General features: G+C 37.2%; 1 protein-coding gene across 3 annotated transcripts in view; it reads left to right on the top strand.

Annotated features, from left to right (window-relative positions):
• Nucleotides 1-21,644, top strand: part of WWP1 (WW domain containing E3 ubiquitin protein ligase 1) — a 140,593-nt gene that overhangs the window by 61,436 nt on the left and 57,513 nt on the right. For all 3 annotated transcript variants that reach the window (XM_050801228.1, XM_050801226.1, XM_050801227.1), the window contains exons 9-11: nucleotides 6,659-6,995; nucleotides 18,516-18,611; nucleotides 20,897-21,071. In XM_050801228.1, coding sequence (XP_050657185.1) covers nucleotides 6,659-6,995; nucleotides 18,516-18,611; nucleotides 20,897-21,071 — 608 coding nt within the window. The remainder of the gene's footprint in view (nucleotides 1-6,658; nucleotides 6,996-18,515; nucleotides 18,612-20,896; nucleotides 21,072-21,644) is intronic.

The following is a 21,644-nucleotide window of genomic DNA, read 5'->3' as shown; positions in this document are numbered from 1 at the left end:
TTGGATGATTGTTCATCACTTAATAGGAGGATGAATTCAGGTATCTTTTCAAAGAGTGGGTAATCCCTGTCCTTCTAAGATGTTGGTGTAAGATGGCATTACTTTTTCTAATTAAGGATTTCAAAAATTAGCTTTTGTTTTTGGAGATGGGATGGAGGTGTGTATATTCTGTGTATAACATGTTAAATGTTTTTAATCCCTTAATCTGCAATTCCACAAGCTTGAAATCTCTGAAACCAAAAGGTGTTTGTTTTTTATTGTTATTTATTTATTTTTTTGGTAAACTCATTTGGTGGCAAAATTACTAGAACTGATGGAAGGCTATTTATGGTTTTTACTTATCGTGCTTACTATGCATATCTCTGCATTTTGCTGCAGAAATATTAATGTATTTAGTCATGATGTGTGACCCCTAAACCCCCTCCAGGCATAGTGTAATATACAATATATATGCCTTTACCTTTGTTTGTTTGTTTTTTTGAGACAGGGTCTTGCCCTGACTTCCAGGCTGGAGTGCAGTAACCCCATCATGGCTCACTGTAGCTCCGACCTCCTGGGCTCAAGTGATCCTCCTGCCTCAGCCCCCTGAATAGTTGGGACTACAGGCATGTGCCACCATGCCTGGCTAATATTAAGATTTTTTGTAGAGATGAGGTCTTGCCATATTGCCCAGGCTGGTCTCAATCTCCTGGCCCCAAGCAATCATACCACCTCACCTTCCCGAATTGTTGGGATTACAGGGGTGAGCTACCATGTTGTCCACTGCTACCTTTCTAAATTCCAAAAAGTTATGAATTCTGGAACACACCTGGCACTTAAGGTTTCAGATTAGGGATCATGGGCCAGTACTAAGGTAATTTAAGACAAATGATATATTTTTGTCAAAGACAGTATTATACATGAAGGCTTCCCCTTCCCCCAACTCCTGTTCTTTTGAAGCTTGAGTAAGGGGATCCATTTGACAGTTTAGTTGCTATGAAGATTGGCAGGTATTCCAGGTTAAAATGGGAGGCAATCATAGTGTAGTAATCCTAGCACTTTGGGAGGCAGGTGGATCACGAGGTCAGGAGATAGAGGCCATCCTCGCTAACATGGTGAAACCCCATCTCTACTAAAAATACAAAAAATTAGCCGGGCGTGGTGGTGGGCACCTATAGTCCCACCTACTCAGGAGACTGAGGCAGGAGAATGGTGTGAACCCAGGAGGCAGAGCTTTCAGTGAGCCGAGGTCGCACCACTGCACTCAAACCTGGGCGACAGAGCGAGACTCTGTCTCAAAAAAAAGATTAGATTTAGCCTCTGACAGGAGGTAACGTGGTGTCTCAGCTCAACCACTTACCATGTTAACTCTGTAACCTTGGACAAATTTAGCATCCTAAAAATTTATGAAAAGAGGATAATATGCGACTACCTTATAGAACAGTTTTGGAGGTTAAATGAGATAATCTAAAACATAATAGTCCTTGGAGAGTGGTATTTAAGGAAAATATATTCTTTTCTACTTTGTTCCTCTGGTCATAACTTCTAGTGTAAAATAACTTTTTCTAATATGTTGTTATTATTTTATTAATCAAGTAGATCAGAGCTCAGTGTGGTAAGTTTCGTAGAGAACTAAATGATATCACAAGTTTATTGTATTTTTTTTAGCTCTATAAATATACAAAAAGTTGCAAAGAAATGTCTAGGAAGGTCTCATGTACCCTTCACCAGCCTCCTCCAGTGTTAACATCTTGTACAACTATTTTGTATCAAAATCAGGAAATTTACATGAATATAACCCATAGAGCTTGTTCACATTTCACCATTTCTACCTGCGTGTGTCTGTGTGTTTCTGTACAGTTTTTTGTCACGCATATGGCTTCATGTACCACCAGTTCAATCCAGATACAGTACTGTACCATCACCAGAAGACTCCTTCATGATGTACCCTCTTTAAAGCCACATCCACTCTCAAGTGTGAACTGAATATTAAAGAAACTTGCTGTGTATATGCAAACAGTTATTTTTCATGTCATAATTTTAAAATGGAGAAAAAATGGTATTTACTCTAGTATTTCTACTTTTTTCTTCTTTATATTTGAATGTACTTTTAGAGTGAGGACAATTGCATGGTGCTTTGAAATGGATATACCATAAAGTTCATGCGAAAATTAACCTCTCAAAGACTAAACATAAAGTTAGGAAGATATGTCTTATAACCCAGAAGTCATAATGGCTGCAAGTAAGGCTTGGGATATGTTCATTAAGAAACCAAGTCAGTGAGTGTGGTCTTATGTCTTGTGGAGATGAGATGGTTTGCATAAGCTTCTGCTATCATACCTGTTACATAAGATTTTAATTTTTTGCCCCATGTTTCTGCATGAGCAGGGAGCCTACCATCCTGTCCTTCATCTTTCCTTTTTCTTTCCTTCTTTTTTCGGTTTTATCTGTTCAGTCTTTCTTATATCCATTTGTCAACAGATGTTTATTTTGCAGCTACCATAGGCTGCACACTGCCAGGTGGCTGGGCACATAGGTATCAGAGTTTCTCAATTTCAGCACTATTGACATATTGGCCCAGGTAATTCTTTGTTGTAGGGGGCTGTCCTGTGCATTATATTAATAGAATGTTTAGCAGTATTCCTGACCTGTATGTACTAGGTGCCAGTAACGTCTTACCTTCTCCTAGTTGTGATGACAAAATGCATTTACAGACATTACTAAATGTCTTTGGAGGTGGGGAGAGCAGAATCTTCCCTAGTCAAGAACCATTGATATATATGAACAGTAATCTCTCCAATCAAATATTATTGTGGCATCTTAATGCAGTTCTGAGCAGTATTGAAGAACAAACATTTGTTGAATTATTGAATAGAAATAACTTGTTTCTAAGCTAGCTTTTTTAAATTAATAGATTTTATATTTTAGAACAGTTTTAGATTTACAGGAAAATTGGGCAGATTGTAGAGTGTTTCCATATGTCCTCCCACCCCACTCAGAGTTTTTCTCTTATTAACATTTTGCATTACTGTGGTATGTTTGTTACAATTAATGAACCATTATTAATACATTGTTATTAACTAAAGTCCATAGTTTATGTTACCTTACATTAAGGTTCCTTCTTTGTGTTGTACTGGTTCTGTGGGTTTGAGAAATTCATATTGTCATGTTTCATTTATTCATCCCTCATACCCTTTGCAACCACTGTTTTTAAATACTGTCTCTGTAGTTTTGTCCTTTCCAGGATGTTACATAATTGGAGTCCTACAGTGTGTGTAGCCTTTTCACATTGGCTTCTTTCACTTAGCAATGTGCATTTAAGGTTTCTCCATGTTTTTTTGTGACTTGACTTCTCATTTCTTTTTATCACTAAATATTCACTTATTAAGGCTCCTTGGTTACTGCAGTTTTTGGCAATTGTGAAAAACATTGCTATATACATTTGTGTGCAGGCTCTTACGTGAATATAAGTTTTCAATTCATTTGTACTGAGGAGTGAGAGTGGTGGGTTGTGTTTTTAAAGTATGTTTACTTTTGTAACATACGGCCAAACTGTCTTTCAAAGTGTCTGTACTCCTGCATTCCCACTGCAATGAATGAGAATTTGTAGTGCTTTGCATCTGACCAACATTTGCATTTCAAGGAGAGTTTATTGTGTATTATTATTTTAACAATACTGAATCTTCCCATTGAGAGATATTTTATGTCTGTATTCATTCTGTCTTTTTAGTAATGTTTTTAAAAATGTTTTCTTCATGCTGGGTGTACAGTGGCTCATGCCTGTAATCCCAGCATTTTGGGAGGCCCAGGCTGGGGAATCACTTGAGATCAGGAGTTCAAGACCAGCTTGGCCAACATGATGAAACCCTGTCTCTACTAAAAATGCGAAAAAAATTAGCCGGGTGTGGTGGCACACGCCTATAATTCCAGCTACTTGGGAGGCCGAGGCAGGAGAATCACTTGAACATGGGGTGCTGAGGTTGCAGTGAGCTGAGATTGCACTACTGCACTCTAGTCTGGGTGACAGAGCAAGACTCTGTCTCAAAAAAAAAAAAAAATTTTTTTTTTAAATGTAATCTTGATGTTGATCTTGTGTCTGTTTATTTTGCTGAAATGTTTTAGCTCCAATTAATTGGTTCTAATGGGTTTTTAAAAAAAATTTTCTTGTGTGTTCTAAATAAATAATCTATTTGTCATTTTCATTACAAATGAGTTTTACCGTCTTCTTTCCAATGTTGTTATGACTTTTCTTAATGGATTTTCAAATATAATCAATATTGAATTGGCATGGTAATTGTGATCTTCTTTGTTTTGTTGCTGATTTTAATTTACTCTTTTTCTTTTTCTTTTTTTTTTTTTTTCAGACAGAGTCTTGCTGTTTTGCCCAGGCTAGAGTACAGTGGCGTGATCCCGGCTCACTGCAACCTCCACCTCCTGGATTCCAGCGATTCTCCTGCCTCAGCCTCCTAAGTAGATGGGATTATAGGCACACACCACCACACCCAGCTAATTTTCCTATTTTTTGGCAGAGATGGGGTTTCACCATGTTGGTCGGGCTGGTCTCGAACTCCTGACCTCGTGATCCACCCGCTTTGGCCTCCCAAAGTGCTAGGATTACAGGCATGAGCCACCACGCCCAGCCCTGATTTTAATTTATTCTTGATCTTAAAAGAAGTTCTTACAATAGGCTGTAATCCCAGTACTTTGGGAGGCCATGTAATCCCAGGCATGTAAAAACATGCCTGTAATCCCAGCACTTTGGGAGGCCAAGTCGGGTGGTTCATTTGTGGTCAGGAGTTCGAGACTTCCCTGGCCAACAAGGTGAAACCCCGTCTCTACCAAAAAAATAGGAAAATTAACGGGACTTGGTGACAGGCGCCTGTAATCCCAGCTACTTGGGGGGCTGAGGAAGGAGAATCATTTGAACCTGGGAGACGGAGGTTGCAATGAGCTGTGATCGCGCCACTGCATGCCAGCCTGGGCCACAGAGCGAGACACCATCTCAAAAAAAAAAAAAGAGGTTCTTAAAATGTTTTACAATTATTGTATATTAATGACTATAGGTTTGTGATAGATAATCTAGATAACTTGTGAATTTTTCCTGATTCTTCTTGTCAGGTATTTTACCAAGATTTTCTTGAATGCTTTTGGTTTGTATTGAAAATAATCATATGATGTTTATCCTTTAATCTGCTAACATAGTAGATTTTCTAATGTAGTTTCCTAATATCAAATCATCCTTGAATTTATACATGATGTTAGTCTATAGTCTTCTTGTTCTGTTGTTGTTCAGTTTCAGCTTTGAAAGGTTACATTACATTACCTTCCCAGAATGAGTTAGGACACTCCTTTTCACTTTTTCTCCCCTAATGTGTTATAACACCTAAAATAACGTAGGAATGATCTATCTGATAAAGTCTTCATAGAATTTTCTCAGAAACCTTTCTGAGCCTGGGGCCTTTAGGAGCAATGGTATTAGAACTTTCATCACCTTTTCCATTGCTACTCTGATTTGTCTTTTTTTTCTTTCCTTTGAGTTAGTTTAGCTAATTTCAAACTCATTGATAGGAAATTGTACGTGGTATTTCTAATGTTATTTATATTAAACATGTTTTCTTTATAAAACTTGGAAAGGTATATTTTATGGTTTCTCCAGCTTTCCTGATTAAAAAAACCATATGCATTTGTTGAAAATGCAGATCCCCAGGTTCCTCCCTAGCGATTTCCCCTAGAGATTCAATAAGTCTAGTATGAGGACTTAGATATTATATTTTCCGTAAGTTCTTGAGTCATATCAGGTGCATTAGGAAATTCTGGTCTTTTTTTTGGGTCTTTTGATCAAAATTCATTTTCTTCTAGTTACTTTTTTCTTTTTTTCTGTACCTGGAATGAATTCTAAGCTCTTTTATTACCTTTTTTTCTTACATCTTTGGTACTTCTTTGGCCATGTCCAGTAGCATTTAATCTGAGTGGGTTTTTTTGTCATTAATTCTCCTAAAATTTGTGATTATGTCTCCCTCTGCCGTTTGATATGTGGTTTTCCAGTAGGTTTTATTCTGTAATCTATTCACCCTTACAGTTTTAATTTGACTCATTTTTATAGTGACACATAGTCGAACTAGAGCAATCAATCACACTTAAAATGAAAATTAGGAAAACTGTGTCACTGGATTGCAGTACTGGGTTATTTCTTGAAAAAGTGTAGAACAGGTTCTTGTAACCCCTATAGTGCTATTTTTAGAACTGATGCCATCATATAGTTCCTACTATTGGCAAAGCAGTTTGTTTGACGTTAGCTACCATTTACACAAGAGAAGAGCAATTGAAAGGGATCATTTTTCAAAGTTTAGATGGCCCATACAGACTTCTCAGAATTGATGATTTGGAGGGAAAACATTGGTTATCTTAATGTTGGTGCCTCTCTCCTTAAGGTTGTTATTATTATACATACTTAAATTTTTATCGTTTACATATTTATCCCTGAAATTTTGAGGAACAAAAAAAATCTCCATTTTATTTTATGTTACATATTTTGAAAAGATTACTTTGTCTGCTGTTTGGAGAATGGATTGTAGTTGCTTAGTCTGGATTAGGCTCTGAATAAGTGTAGTCAATTGATTAGGTAATTGATTGCTTTATCATTACTTGATAGATTGTTTTATTAATTTTCCCTTCTCAGTTAATGGAGAATCATCCTCATTTGCACCAACTGATAATGCTTCTGTCACGGGTACTCCAGTAGTGTCTGAAGAAAATGCCTTGTCTCCAAATTGCACTAGTACTACTGTTGAAGATCCTCCAGTTCAAGAAATACTGACTTCCTCAGAAAACAATGAATGTATTCCTTCTACCAGTGCAGAATTGGGATCTGAAGCTAGAAGTATATTAGAGCCTGACACCTCTAATTCTAGAAGTAGTTCTGCTTTTGAAGCAGCCAAATCAAGACAGCCAGATGGGTGTGTGGATCCTGTACGGCAGCAGTCTGGGAATGCCAACGCAGAAACCTTGCCATCAGGGTATGTTAAATTTTTTAATGCCTGACTTGCATTTAAGTAGCAACTGTCTGTTAACATATGACTATTGAATGTGTGTATAAAATGTTTTCATTGTTCAGAACTTCAAAATCTAAGTTGGGATCTGAATCATACTATTTATTTACTTGCTACAAAGAAGTACTTTTTGAAACTAAGAACAATTGCTCATCTGGTTGAAATATATGTAGTATGAAGGGAAAACAAAAAACCTGATGTTAATTAGCAAAACCCTCTTGATTTGATTCTCGGTTTATTTTTACTTTTCATAAGAGTGACCATGATACTCCATATAATATCTTCAGTTCTCTAGCATCCTTGGTGGTCTGTTTCCAGACCTCATGCTGGGGAGGAAATAGCTCTTCTTTTCCTCAGCTAATAAATTGAGTGCTGGAGAGTCACATACCTTGCTGATTGACTATTAAAAACACAGTTTTTCATTGCTGGTTAGTAATTCTTAAGCTCTTTTAAGTTTCTCATTATAATTATTTAGCTCCCCATGATTTTCTTTAAAGAGTATTCTATATGTTTATTCCATTTGGTCATCTCCTCTGTATTCATGTAACAATTTCTTTGACCTTTGGCACTGGTAATACTAATATTAATTAATGATTAATTGTCTCTGCCTTCAAGAAGCTTATGTAGTGATTCACAGTTGTAAACGTGTACAGTATATACAATACGGTCAGAAAGTGCTGCAATAAAAATATGGACACAGTGCTTTCCAACACAGCTTACAGTGATCAGAATGTCAACTCTTGTAGCTGTTGCAACTGCACTTCTAGATGTCTCTACACTATTGTCTTCATTTTCTTACCTCAGTCACTGTTAATGTACCTTGGTTTTTTTTAGAATTGTTTTTTCTCAGTGCCCCTTACTGGCTCATCTGATGTTGTCCACTGCATAATTATGGTTTCAACCTTTGGTCTTCCTTTGTGTGCTTACCCCAGTAGATCTAGCACTCTCCATTATTATTGTTTTGGAATGGAGTTTCACTCTTGTTGTCCAGGCTAGAGTGCAATGGCACAGTCTTGACTCACTGCAACTTCTGCCTCCCAGATTCAAGTGATTATCCTGCCTCTGCTTCGTGAGGGGCTGGGATTAGAGGCACCTGCCACCATGCCCAGCTAATTTTTGTATTTTTAGTAGAGACAGGGGTTTCTCCATGTTGGTCAGGCTGGTTTCAAACTCCTGACCTCGTTATCCACCCGCCTCGCCTCCCAAAGTGTTGGGATTACAGGTGTAAGCCACCACACCTGGCCAGTGCTCCATCATTTTAACTATTAAATCTATATGTTCAGGCCAGACTTTTCTCTGAGCTTATTTTCAACCGCTTTTCCCTCTTCTGTTTCCTGCAAATGTTTCAGCTTTCCTTTCCCTCTCAAGAATCTCTTGTCCTGTGTCCTCTGTCTTTGGTAAATTAGTCATTTATCCTAGTCTCTCATGTAACAGTCACTGTGGCAAAGACATATAAAAAGCTATTCTTAGCCGGGCGCGGTGGCTCACGCCTGTAATCCCAGCACTTTGGGAGGCCGAGGTGGGTGGATCACGAGGTCAGGAGATGGAGACCATCCTGGCTAACACGGTGAAACCCCATCTCTACTAAACATACAAAATATTAACCAGGCATGGTGATGGACGCCTGTAGTCTCAGCTACTCGGGAGGCTGAGGCAGGAGAATCGCTTGAACCCGGGAGGCGGAGCTTGCAGTGAGCTGAGATTGCGCCACTGCACTCCAGCCTGGATGACAGAACGAGACTCCATCTTAAAAAAACAAAACAAAACAAAACAAAAACTATTCTTACTGTCAGAAACCTCATCATCTAAGTGCTGGGGGTGGGGAAGAGGAGTAAACAATCAGCCAGTATACAGTATAATTAAAGCTAATACCAGAGGTAAGTTTACGATGCCATGACAAGGAACACATGCAGAGAAGGAATGGGAGGAGTCACCTGTGCTGTTGACATCGAAGAATACTTTCTGAAAGCTGTGACACTTCAGTGGATTCTGAAAGAAGAGGAGGAGTTATAGTTAGCACAGTGGTGAAAAGTTTCATTTTAGTAGAGCCGACTGCACATTCAAATCCCTAGTACCCATGAAAATGAGTATGCTGAACCCAGGAATTATTATTTTGTTATAGTTTGAGTTCAGCATTTGAGGCAGCAAGATATATAATGCTGAAGAGAAAACAGCCCTATGAAGAATTTTGTGTGATTGCGAAGGGTTTTGAACTTTTTTCTGAAAACCACTAATAAGCATTAAAGAATGTAAAGCAGGGGAGTGACATAATCCTCTGCTTTTACTAAGAACATTTTTGCAGTGGTATAGACAGCTGAGGAGTTAAGGAGTTGGGATAGCAGCCAGGCTGTTTTATAAATGAGGGAAGCCGGCATTCCAGTTCAAAACAGTAAGTACATACACCTAATTCTGTCGGGACCAGATAAATGCTTCAGCAGGCTTGTTGCCACCATTTATGATCTTTGTATTAGAATTTGGCAGTAATCTAGATTAGTGTTTTTCAATTTGTAGAGTGCAACCCATTAATAGGTTATGACCAGCATTTGAATAAAGAAATATAGGTGAGAATAGGAAATACTGGAAAATGTTAAATGTAGTAAGAATAAGCATTGTTTCCTGAAAGTTTCTCTCTCTCTCTCTCTCTCTCTCTTTCTCTTTCTGTGTGTGTGTGTATGTGTGTGTGTAAGTAAAATCAGTAAATAGCAATCTGGTATACACAGAGATGTTTATATAAAACACACTTCTTACTGTGTAAACAGTGGTCCAAAAAAGTTTAAAAGCCACTAATCCAGGGGAGAAATGAAGAGAGCCTGAAGTGAGGTAAATGCTAATATTTTAGGTTGACGTAAGATGGATCTTGGTAATAAGTTGTGGGGAGATAGAATAGAAAAGAGTGGAACCAAGGTGGATTCTTCTGGCATACACAGCACTAGGCTGTGTAACCCTTTGAATTAGCAGTTTTCAACTCCACATCATCTTCCCTCTTTGCTTAAAAATCTTACCTTAGTTCCTGTGTTTTCTTTTGTTTGGTAACTTACTGAGTCATTTAGCTAACAACAGGATAGGATTATGGGTGCCTAAATCCTGTTGATTCGAATGCACAGCCAGGTTGAGAACTGCTACTTCAAGTTGTTTTGTTAAACAACCCTTTACTCTCCACAGTTTTTTTAATTCACTTTCTATAGAGATATGTAGATGAAATAAAAAAATTCTGTGTATCAAAATCTAATTTAAAGTGCGCATCAGTGAAAAATTGGACAGTGTATTGAGTTACTTTTCAGAGAGATTAAAAATACACTGTGAATCTACACCCCTCCGCCCCACCCCTAAATAGTGGTTAGGCGCCTGGGTCGTGGCATATTTGACCAAAATAATGATAGAATGTTGGACTTGGGGTAGGAGAGTGAAGAGAAAGCGTTCTGTATTTTGTAGGACATCCAGTTGATATATGTTACCTCATGCCGTATACCAAGGAGGTAGTTATATGTATAGTTCCAAAACTGAAGAAGAGTATTCTAGCCTGGAGATAACATTTGAGTGTTATGCCAAGCATGATTTCGCCTAAAGACCTTTGCATGTGCTCTTTTATGTATTCTCAAATATACTCAGGTTTTGTTAAAATGTTACCTCATTCCAGAGGCCTTTTTTGAGTCTCCTGTCCAAATCAAGCCAGTCTCCCCACATTCCCCTACCCTGCCTTATTTTCCCCAACATTTTATGTTGAAAATTTACAAATGTACAGAAAATTACAATTTTGCAGTGAAAACCCACACACTTCCCACTAGATTTTAAAGTTGACACTTTATTGTGCTTGCCTTATCTCATTTCTTCATCTCTTTATCCATCTGATTTTTAGTGCATTTCAATGAGTTTCAGACATCAGTATGTTTTGTTCCTCAACACTTCAGCTTGCAAATCATTAACTGGAATTCAATATGTTTTTAAATTTTTTTAGATAAAGATTACAAAGAAAGAAAAACACGAGTCTTGAATGTACCATTTTGATGAATTTTGGCAAATATGTATGTCTGTGTAACTCAAATCTTTATTGAGATATAGAACATTAATATCACCCTAGAAAGCTGTGATTCTGAGGCAATCACTATTCTAATTTTTTCTACTGTAGATTACTTTTCCCTGCTGTAGAACTTACTATAGATGGAGTAAATATGAACTCTTTTGAGTAGGCTTCTTCCAATCAGCATGATGTAACCTTTATTATTTTTCTTTTTAACATTTAAATTATGTGACACACAGTGTTATTATCTGTTGTCTCTCCACTAGATTGAAGAGGGATTTTATTTTGTCTATTTATATATTCTTCGTGCTCAGAACTGTGCCTGCCATATAGCAGGCACTCAATAAATATTTGTTAAATAAGTGTATTTGTGTTACATTAAATGATTTAGAATGAGCAATTGGGCAAAAGCTCTGACTGGTAAATGCCTCTGGAAGAAATGGTTACCAAGGTCAGAAGCCACTGAAAAATTCTAGTAAGAACTGAAAGGCACTCATTGAACTTAATTACAAAGAGTTTATTTATTGTTGACCTATGACAGAGTGTGGTTTCAGGGAAATAACGAGAGCTGTATTTAACTTGCTCTGAGTTGAGAGTGAATGAGAAGGGAGGAAGTGTAATAGAGGACACTTTGGAAGAGTGTGAACTAATGTAGAAAACTTTCTCTGAAGACAAAGGGAAGGAGGAATGTTTGATAGAAGTGAGCAAGAGGACATACAGAACTGAGGAGTAGATTGTTTTGTAAAATGGAAGAGACTGACAGTTGATCTGCTGATGGAGTAGGTCGGTGGAGGCAGAGATTGGCCAATACTAGACAGAAAGAGGATTAACTCTGGGATTGTGGTTATGACAAGGCAGCAGTCTTACTGCCAACCCCTGTTACCTAAGTTTGAAGCCAGCAGTTGCCCAATCAGTCACCAAATTTTATTATTTTTATTGTAATATATTTCACAAAATTCTTCCACATTTTTTTTTAAAGCAAAGTCTTTGTTCAGTACGAGGCTTTGAAAATTTGTATATAATGTTTCAGTGAGACAGAGAAACCATACCTAAATACTAGGCAGAAGAGGGTTATGGTTGAAGGTGAAGTGTGGCAGTTATAAATCAGAGTTCTATTGAGAATTCTCAGTAATCAGTAATTTGGTGGTTTGCACCTATTTGCGGGGTGTTCATGAATTTTCACTATGGGATTATCTGGTCTCTGGCCAGATCCTGTCCACCACTTTTATAGGGCCCACAGGTACAGCTCTAGCAGGCTGTCACTGTGAGTCATGGAGACAAAGCCAGAGTACCCCCTTTACCCCTGTACCACTTCCCCCTAAAAATACCTTCCTTACTGCTGCCCAAGGCCTGCTCTGGTCACCACCAGATTTTGGGGACTTACTCTTGGCAGCTACCAGGTCCCAAGCAGTGGACACATACCCTGGGAGTGACAGCTCAGCATGGTGACTCCCCTTGGGCCAGCTGCCAGGGGAGGAGAGAAGGGCACACACAGGTATTCAAGAGTCCCTGGGGCAGACGGTGAAATTGGCCAGGCTGCTCCCTTGTGGACCAGGAACTCTGTGTTCTGAGAATGTTGTCAGCAGAGGGAACTGGGTAGGCAACATACCCACAACTCCCGATGCCCCAGCATAGGCAGAGAGGGTGGAGCTGGGCAGGAGTCTCTTTTTATGTAAGTACCTATATAATTGTCTTGATTATATCTTTGGTTCACAAAGCCTGAAATATTTATCATCTGGCTCTTTGTAGAAATTTGCCTATTCCTTATTTAGTGCATTATAGATCTATTAAAGTGCATTCTGTGGGTCTAGAAAATTAGAAATAAGATAACTGAAAGCAGTTCTGAATATAATGTTCTGTGTAGCAAGAAATTTAGTTTGAGAAAGACAAATTCTATTTAGAACAAAAACACTGAAATCTGGAAGTGATCTAACAAGATCAGCAAGTAGCATTGTGCTTGGAACGTAAGTGCTTACTGAATATTTGTTAAATGGTAAATTAGAAATACTTGAAGTTAGCTCAGGATAAAACAGAAAAGGGCTTTGTAGCCCGTTATATGGATGAAGGGCTTGGTTGTGTTTATTTTTTCCCCCAATATTAAAACTGTTTCTGATTACAAAATTAAGACATGACCAAATACAATATGTAAGTCATATAGAAATATTAATACTTCTTAAACTCACCAGTGAGAGTGGTGTCTATATATATTATTCCAGCAGGAAATATTTGAGAGCCTTGTTCTAGGCGTGTGCAGCAGAGCTAGAGAACCCGAGGCTCTGTTGTGTAGCACCTGTTGTATAGAGCTTGTATTTCAGTGGGAAGACAAACAGCGGTCTTCTGTAAAAAAACTCATTGAGTAATGTCCGGTAGTGACAAGTTCTATGAGACAAGATAAAAGTGGATGAAGAGGCTAGAGAGCAGCTATATACATTATTATTTTGCATAAAATATTTTCATAAATAGGATCATACTGTGTATAGCTTTTCAGTTGGTTTAAAAAAACAACTTAGTCATATTTCCAAATCAGTACAAATAAATTCACACATTGATCAAATATTTAATTGACAAATATTTATTAAACTCTTTGTCTGTGGCAGCCTCTGTGCTAGGTGCTGTTAGTATACTGATTAGCAAAACAGATGAAGGTCCAAACTCTGTGGAGCATATGGTCTAATATGTAGGTCTCCCTTAATTCTTTTGAATGGTTTGTAGTGCTTCCTTGTGTATTATTTATTGCTGTATAATAAATTACCCCAAAACTTATCTCACATAGTTTCTGAGCGTCAGGAATAAGGAAGTGCATTCGCTAGGTGCTTCTACTTGGGGTTCTTATGAGGTTGCCATCAAGCTGTTGGTGGAGGCTGCAGTCATTTGGAGGATGGTTAAGTGCACCTCAGTTAGCAAACCCAAGAGAGCTGGATTCTGGCCTGTCATTGGGAAAAGCTCAGAATACGCATTGGCAGCATCGGATACCTTTGGAAGTGGTAGTGAAGATGACACTGTAAATGGCAAGATTGAATGTTTGAGAAACCCTAATTCCCTTCCCTGCAGCCAAAACTTCTGCTCTGCCTAGGGGTTTCCTCACTGGAGATACTTGACGCTTGGGAACACCAGGCACATTGGAGGTCAGAAATACTGTCCTAAATCAGCAGACATAAGTGAACCTTTGAAAGGTTAATAAGTAAAGAAGGTTGTAAAGTAAATTTTCAAATATACACCCAACCCAGATCCCAGAATATTGACACCCAGGATTTTACCTCTTCACCCAGGAGACTGACAGTATCTTCTATTGAAGACCTCCCCAAAACACCGAAAATACTAGTATAGATTGTTCTCTAACAAAACAGCCCCACTCTTTATTTAATCCCGCAATCCACAAGCCCCACCCAGGCACATAAAACTCCCAGTTTTCGGTGCCCTTCTCATTAGACATCTGAGGGAAACCTCTTAATTTGAAAGATAGATATCAAAACAAACAACCTAGAAAATACTGTTTTAAGATACCAGACTAGGGCTGGGCACGGTGACTCCCGCCTGTAATCCCCAGCACTTTGGGAGGCCTAGGCGGGCAGATCACGAGGTCAGGAGTTCAAGACCAGCCTGGCCAATATGGTGAAACCCTGCCTCTAATAAAAATACAAAAATTGGCCAGGCGTGGTGCCACGTGCCTGTGGTCCCAGCTACTCAAAAGGCTGAGGCAGAAGAATCGCTTGAACCTGGGAGACGGTTGCAGAGAGCCAATGTCGCACCAGTGCACTCCAGACTGGGTGACAGAGTGAGATTCCATCCAAAAAAAAAAAGATACTATTTTAATATCCTCTGAAGGATAAAAGTAGATATGACATACATAAAACAAGAACCCAGTGCTATAAAAATGGAATACTCAAAGGACTAAAAAACTCTTGGAAATTTAATTCAGTGGAAAGTTTGACTGATAAAGGTAAAGAAATTTGCCAGAGAGTAACACATAAGGATCAGTTCAGATAGTCTGATAAGAAAAGTTCTAGAAAGAGAGAAAATAGGAGGAAGTCCTTAACAAAATAACAAACACAAATTTCTTTATTGAAGAATAGACACAAATTTCTTATTGAAAAGGCTCACTAAAAATCCAGGATGATAAATGAAAACATTTATTTTAAGACAATTGGTTGTGAAAATTTTAGTACATTTGGGCCAATTAAATTCTAAATATTTTCAGAGATTGAAAAAAATAAAGCAGGTTTCATAATAATCAGAATGGCATCAGATTTCCTAGAATCAACATGAAAACCTAGAAGACAGTGGAAGACAGTGAGTCCATGCCTTAGATGCGGAAGGAAATTATACCCAACATATGATCTGTATCTAGACACAGTGTTTAGTGTTTGCATAGAATAAATACAATTTTTCATATCCTAGGTTTCCAAAAGTTCACTTCTTATGTCTTCTTAGAAAGCTACTAGGACTTGTGTTTTCCCAAAACTAGGTAGTTAAAGTAAAAGATGTTGGATGCAGGAATTAGAGGGTCTGCTAGGAGAGGAGTGAAAGGAATGCCTGCACCATGATGAAGGAAAGCACAGAGTGGCCTCAGACAGCAGACAGTCTAGACTAGAAGCTAATCAGAAGACAGGTGCAATCATAGAACAGCTAACGAGCTTGAACGTTTTAAGAGATTTATGCAATTGGAAAAGTATTTGGGGTTTAACGATAAGAATGTAGACAATAAGCAAATGGAAGTGGAGATAATTTTTCTAGCTAATAGTATTTTTTTAAAAAAGAAATTGGGGTATGTTCTGTGCTCAGCTGTGGGGAGTTTATATAGTCATAATGATAACTGTAAGGGAAGGTACAACATATGTATATATTTGGAATGGTTGGGAGGAGGGTAAGTGTAGATGTGTGTGTGTGCAGGAGAGAGACCTGCAGCTTCACCTTTCCTAGTAAAATGTCAATACATTGTGTTTGAAATTAAACAAGTTACAATAAATCAAGGAAGTTAATAAGTAAAAGAAGTAAATACCAAAAAAAATGGACTGAAACAAAGTTGAAAATGTTGCCTTGGGGAGTGGAAAATGATGTGAAAAAGACAGTAAGTACTGTTGTTTTTTGCAATAAGTCTCATAGACTATATGACTCTGTTTAAACTATGTGAAGGTATATATAATTATATAGCTATGAAGGTATATATTAAACTATCTGGAAGTATATGTAATTTTGATAAAAATTAAAGCCAAATTAAAAATAGTAAAGGATATTTGTGAAGAAACAGTTGAAACCAGGAAATTTTGCTATAGGATAGCAATAAAAATTCAAGGACTGTGTATGGGAATTATTACCTAAAAATAGCAAAAGTGAAACTTGATCAGGTTTTTAGGTATTCATTTGGTTTTGGTAGTTAAGCTTTCATACAGAATAGCCCATTGGTACATGTTAGACATACTCCTGAAAGGCCTTTAAAATGAAATTTTATATTTAACTCCTTTCCTGTGAGCTTTTTATATAAGCAAATAAAGTTAATCATAACTTTCAGATTGTCTGATTTTAGTGAAATGCTTTATAAGGAATATCTAAGTTTTTACAGTACTGAATATCTTGAGTGTTCCAGTGTAGGATATAATAGGCAAGTTTAATAATTTTTGTGATCCTAAGTCAGTTCTGAACTTGGGAATCTTTACTGTTTATGGTTACTACTTAAGCGTTTTGTGACTTAGGTTTGTTAGATGCAGACTAAACAAATTTTTTAATTTTTTGTGTGTATTTGTCATCTTAAGTATGTATGTGTTTATGGGTGCAAACTAGGGAGTAGTTTCAGTATATATAGTTATCGTGTATAAAAATAAAATAACTTCGGCACTCTTAATAAAATAAATTTAATTGGGTTCCTTTTGGGGGGGTTCTCACAGATTGACTTAATATTTGAAAATATAAATTTACCATATTAACAAATAATAGGGAAAAGCGATTTGATCCTCAAAACTTTGCAGATGGGGAAGGAAGGTAGGAGGGAAAAGTGCAGGATTCTTTATGGGAGATCCTTGAGCCTCCCTCTTGGTGCAGGACAACTTATCAAAACTCACCATTCCAAGTTAGGGCTTCTTGATAAGCACTCACATTTAAAAACAGAATCTCTTATTGTGAAACTTCACATACACACAGAAAAGTACTTTCCTTCAAAATATATAGATGAAGCTGATTTCTCACAAAATACACATTTGTAACCATCACACAAGTCACGAAAGAGAACATTGACAGCATCCCAGGAATACTCTCTCATGTCCCTTCCGAAACACTACCTTCTTGAGTTCTTGTGTTAAAGAAAAAGGAAAATATTTTCTGGTTATTCTATTTTAAAATTGAAAACAAGAGTCTTAAACTCAGAAGTATGAGCTTTTGTTTGTTTATTTATTTATTTGTATTTTATATTTTTAAGACAGAGTCTTGCCCTGTCGCCCAGGCTGGAGTGCAGTGGTGCAATCACGGCTCACTGCAACCTCCACCTCCTGGGTTCAAGCAATTCTCATGTGTCAACCTCCCAAGTAGCTTGGATTACAGGAGTGTGTGCCACCATGGCTGGCTAATTTTGTGTGTGTGTGTGTGTGTGTGTGTGTGTGTGTGTGTGTGTGTGTGTTTTTAGTAGAGACGGGGTTTCTCCATATTGGCCAGGCTGGTCTTCAGCTCCTGACCTCAGGTGATCCACCCTCCTTAGCCTCCCAAAGTGCTGGGATTACAGGCATGAGCCACCATGCCTGGCCCACCAGTTTTTATTTTTAAAAATTATTTTTCTATACCATATTAAGAAAAGACTGAAGAGAAATTAACAGGAATCACAGAAGAAAAAATGAGAATGGTAGAAACGAGAGATTGAGAGTCTTCAAAATAGAATATGAAAAAGATAAAATGTAATTTCCATAAGTTCTGAGACCTACCAAAACGAAAATTGGGATAGATATGCACAAAGAAAAGACACTGTGCACACAGATGAAAGAATTTTCATGGAGCAGTATCACCACATACTTCTTTAAGGCCATTTCGGCTAAAAATCTTTTAGATGGGTACTTTTGAAATTATAGCAAAATCAATGTATTACTTCATAGACATTTTGTGCCTTGGATTTAATATTAAGCTGAAAGTTTCTTTATTCTTGATTCAATTTCTGCTTTCTGATAATTTGGAATTCTATAAGTAACTTTTTAAAATGTGGGGTATTGTATTCCTTTTCTGCTAACTATACTTTTTGAGTTTCCAATACTGTAATAAAAAGGGAATAATTAAGAGGTTAAAAAAGTACTAATAATTGAGAAAATGAACACTTATGTATATATATAAAATAGCCTTTATATATAGCTGTGTATGTGTGTTTATAGTCTTTTAATGTAAAGCTTATCTGTAATTTTTCTGATTGTAAGGAAGAGTCATTCAGTCATTCTGATTACTAGGAAGATTGTCTTAGTGTGTTGTCTCTTACTGTTATTTTTGTATTTTTATTAAAGGTGGGAACAAAGAAAAGATCCTCATGGTAGAACCTATTATGTGGATCATAATACTCGAACTACCACATGGGAGAGACCACAACCTTTACCTCCAGGGTAATATAGCATCTTTGTGCATCTGCAGTTATATTTTATCACATATGTGGTTTTCACATTCATTTAGTACAGCATAATTTGATTCTTTCATTCTGCATATATTCAGTTTCTTTAAATTTCCTTGTATAAATAATGAATGTTCAGTCAATGAGACTAGATAGTCTGTAGGGCTTCTTCAAGAGACTGTCAAGCATTGGCATGAGTTACTGAGAGAAGTTGCAAAATTTGGTCAGTTGTCAGTCCTTCCTTGTAATTTTTTTAAGGAAAGAAAGGTAACATTTAGGACAGTTTATATGTATGGTTCTGCAAGGATAGTGATCTAAAGTATGTTATTTCATAAGATTTAATGACTTAAATATTAAAGTGGCCCAAAACTATAATCTACAAAGGTCTCCATGAGTGAACTTATGCCTAAAATTGTAGAAAGTTTTAATAAAGTTTTTATTACATACTAAAATTCATGCTATTAGGCTGTCATTCAAGGCCATTCACAAACGAGTCTTCCTTTACTTTTGTATTTTTTCATAACTGTCTACATAACTGCACTGATAGCTAGTCGAATTGTACTATTTGCATTTATTTATCTCACACATTCTGTGTGTACCTGAAGTATATTTCTTAGATACTCAGATTTCCCTTCCAGATTCAATTTAAAGCCCACCATTTTAAAACACATTCACAATCTAGAAAATTTAAGGCAGAGAAATGTTATTTTTGTGGGATATTTCTGTTTTATGGAACAAAGCACTCAGGCCTTGATTCTACAGTATTAAATGAGAACTTATTGGAAAACATGGCGCCGATATTGCAATATAGCAAACCGTGAAGTTCATTTTAACTCTGACAGGATCATCAAGTTATAGTCATTCATTTAGCCCATTCATTGAGTGCCATGACATGGGGTTTATTTCACTGAAACTGTTGTCCAAAAATTAGGCAGAGGTTGTCTTTAATTTCATCTTTAGCGTCTATTATTCTCTTTGTGACCCCATTGTATTTTTAGTAATAAGTTTAAGGAATTTATAATTGCTTGCTGAAAGGAGTTTACAATCATTTCATGAATTAATGATAAAAATTGGTTTAATAGATCCTACATGTGTAGAACAGGTGGAAGTTGGCATGAACCCTCAAGGATGAGTAGAATTCTAGTTGGTAGAGATATAGGGAAGGGTATTCTGTGAGGCAAAAGCATGACAAAATTCAACTCATGACACCCTTGGAACCAGCAAATAGTTGGTTAGACTCTCACGTGAGACCCTTGTAGGATCTCAGGGAGATGAGACTGAAAATGTGGACAGTACATTTTTATGCCATGCCAGTGATCCATCGTGGGTGGAATGACATGGAGTCCACCTGTGTTTCAGGAAGAAAATTGGCAGCAATATAATGGCAGGAAGGTGAGTTAAAAAGTAATAAAAAGAGTTCAGTTAACTCATCCTGAACATGGGTATTGGCTATAGAGCAGATTGCTTGGTATACAGCAAGCACTGTCAGTAAATGCTTATCAAAGAAAGAAGGAGAGGCCGGGCACGGTGGCTCATGCCTGTAATCTCAACACTTTGGGAGGCTGAGAGGTGGGAGGATCACCTGAGGTCAGGAGTTCAAGACCAGCCTGGCCAACATGGTGAAACCCCGTCTCTACTAAAAATACAAAAAATTAGCTGGGTATGGTGGTCTGTGCCTGTAATCCCAGCTACCCAGGAGGCTGAGGCAGGAAAATCACTGGAACCTGGGAGGCAGAGGTTGCAGTGAGCTGAGATCACGCCATTGCACTTCAGCCTAGGTGACAAGAGCGAAACGCCATCTCACAAAAAAAAAAAAAAGAGAGAAAACGGATAGCCAGATTGATACTGAAACTGTTCTTTCAGTGGCCTCTTTTTAGACAGGTTTTAGAAATTATATTAGGACTAATGCTCTCCCTCCCCTTGAGGGGCTTAAAACCTGATGGGTTGATAGCTGCAGCAAACGACCATGGCGCATGTATACCTGTATAACAAACCTGCGTGTTCTACACATGTGTCCCAGAACTTAAAGTAAAATTTAAAAAAAAATAAAAATAAGCAACCTCTTCTAGTGCGGGACTAAACATTACAGTGACTAAAGGAAATAAAAAGGTATTAGTCGTAGAATGGGAAGGTAATGTAGCTAAAATAAATAGTTCATAGTTTCATGTTTTAGGTATTTTAACATGTCTTGATATTTAAAGTGAGTGAAGTAATAACTGCTTTTCATTTTCTTATATTGAGAGATTATTGTTTATTTTTATTATTGTTTATTTGTGGTAGTTGGGAAAGAAGAGTTGATGATCGTGGAAGAGTTTATTATGTGGATCATAACACCAGAACAACAACGTGGCAGCGGCCTACCATGGAATCTGTCCGAAATTTTGAACAGTGGCAATCTCAGCGGAACCAATTGCAGGGAGCTATGCAACAGTTTAACCAACGATACCTCTATTCGGTAATTAGCAAATTATAAGATTGTTTACATAACTTCCTCCCTTATTTGTTTGTCCTTCTCTATTATGGTGATTTTTCTTTCCCTTTTTTTTTTTCTTTCTTTTTTTTTTTTTTTTTTGCTATCCCTTGACCATAATCACATATCTGTTTTGGTGATTTTTAGAAATGGTATAGACTGTGTTACAAGATATTTTTTAATCTTTAATAAATAGTGTTTCTGATATATATATATATATATATATATGCACTTTATAATAATTTAAAATATTCTAGTTTAGTAACATAACTTACACACTAAGTTTTATATCCTTACTAAGGGGTAGTTTCATAAATGCAATTCTTCGTAAAATAATATTTTTGCTAATTTTCAATCCTCCACTTTTATAATAATTTTGTTTGCTTTCAACATAACCAGTTACCTTATGATTTTACTTAGAGCCAGTCTCGCAGTATTATAGCTATTCTGATTCTCTTCCCAGATTCTAAGAAGCAACGTTCATCTGTTTTGTCCCATAAGAGATATTTCTAGAACTTGAAAGTTTTGTCCAAAAAGTCTAACACTGTCTGAAAATTT

This window comes from Macaca thibetana, chromosome 8 (genome assembly GCF_024542745.1).
Source record: "Macaca thibetana thibetana isolate TM-01 chromosome 8, ASM2454274v1, whole genome shotgun sequence".
NCBI classification, from domain to species: domain Eukaryota; kingdom Metazoa; phylum Chordata; class Mammalia; order Primates; family Cercopithecidae; genus Macaca; species Macaca thibetana.
Note: the sequence above shows the minus strand (reverse complement) of the source record. Positions and strands in the feature narration are given on the sequence as shown.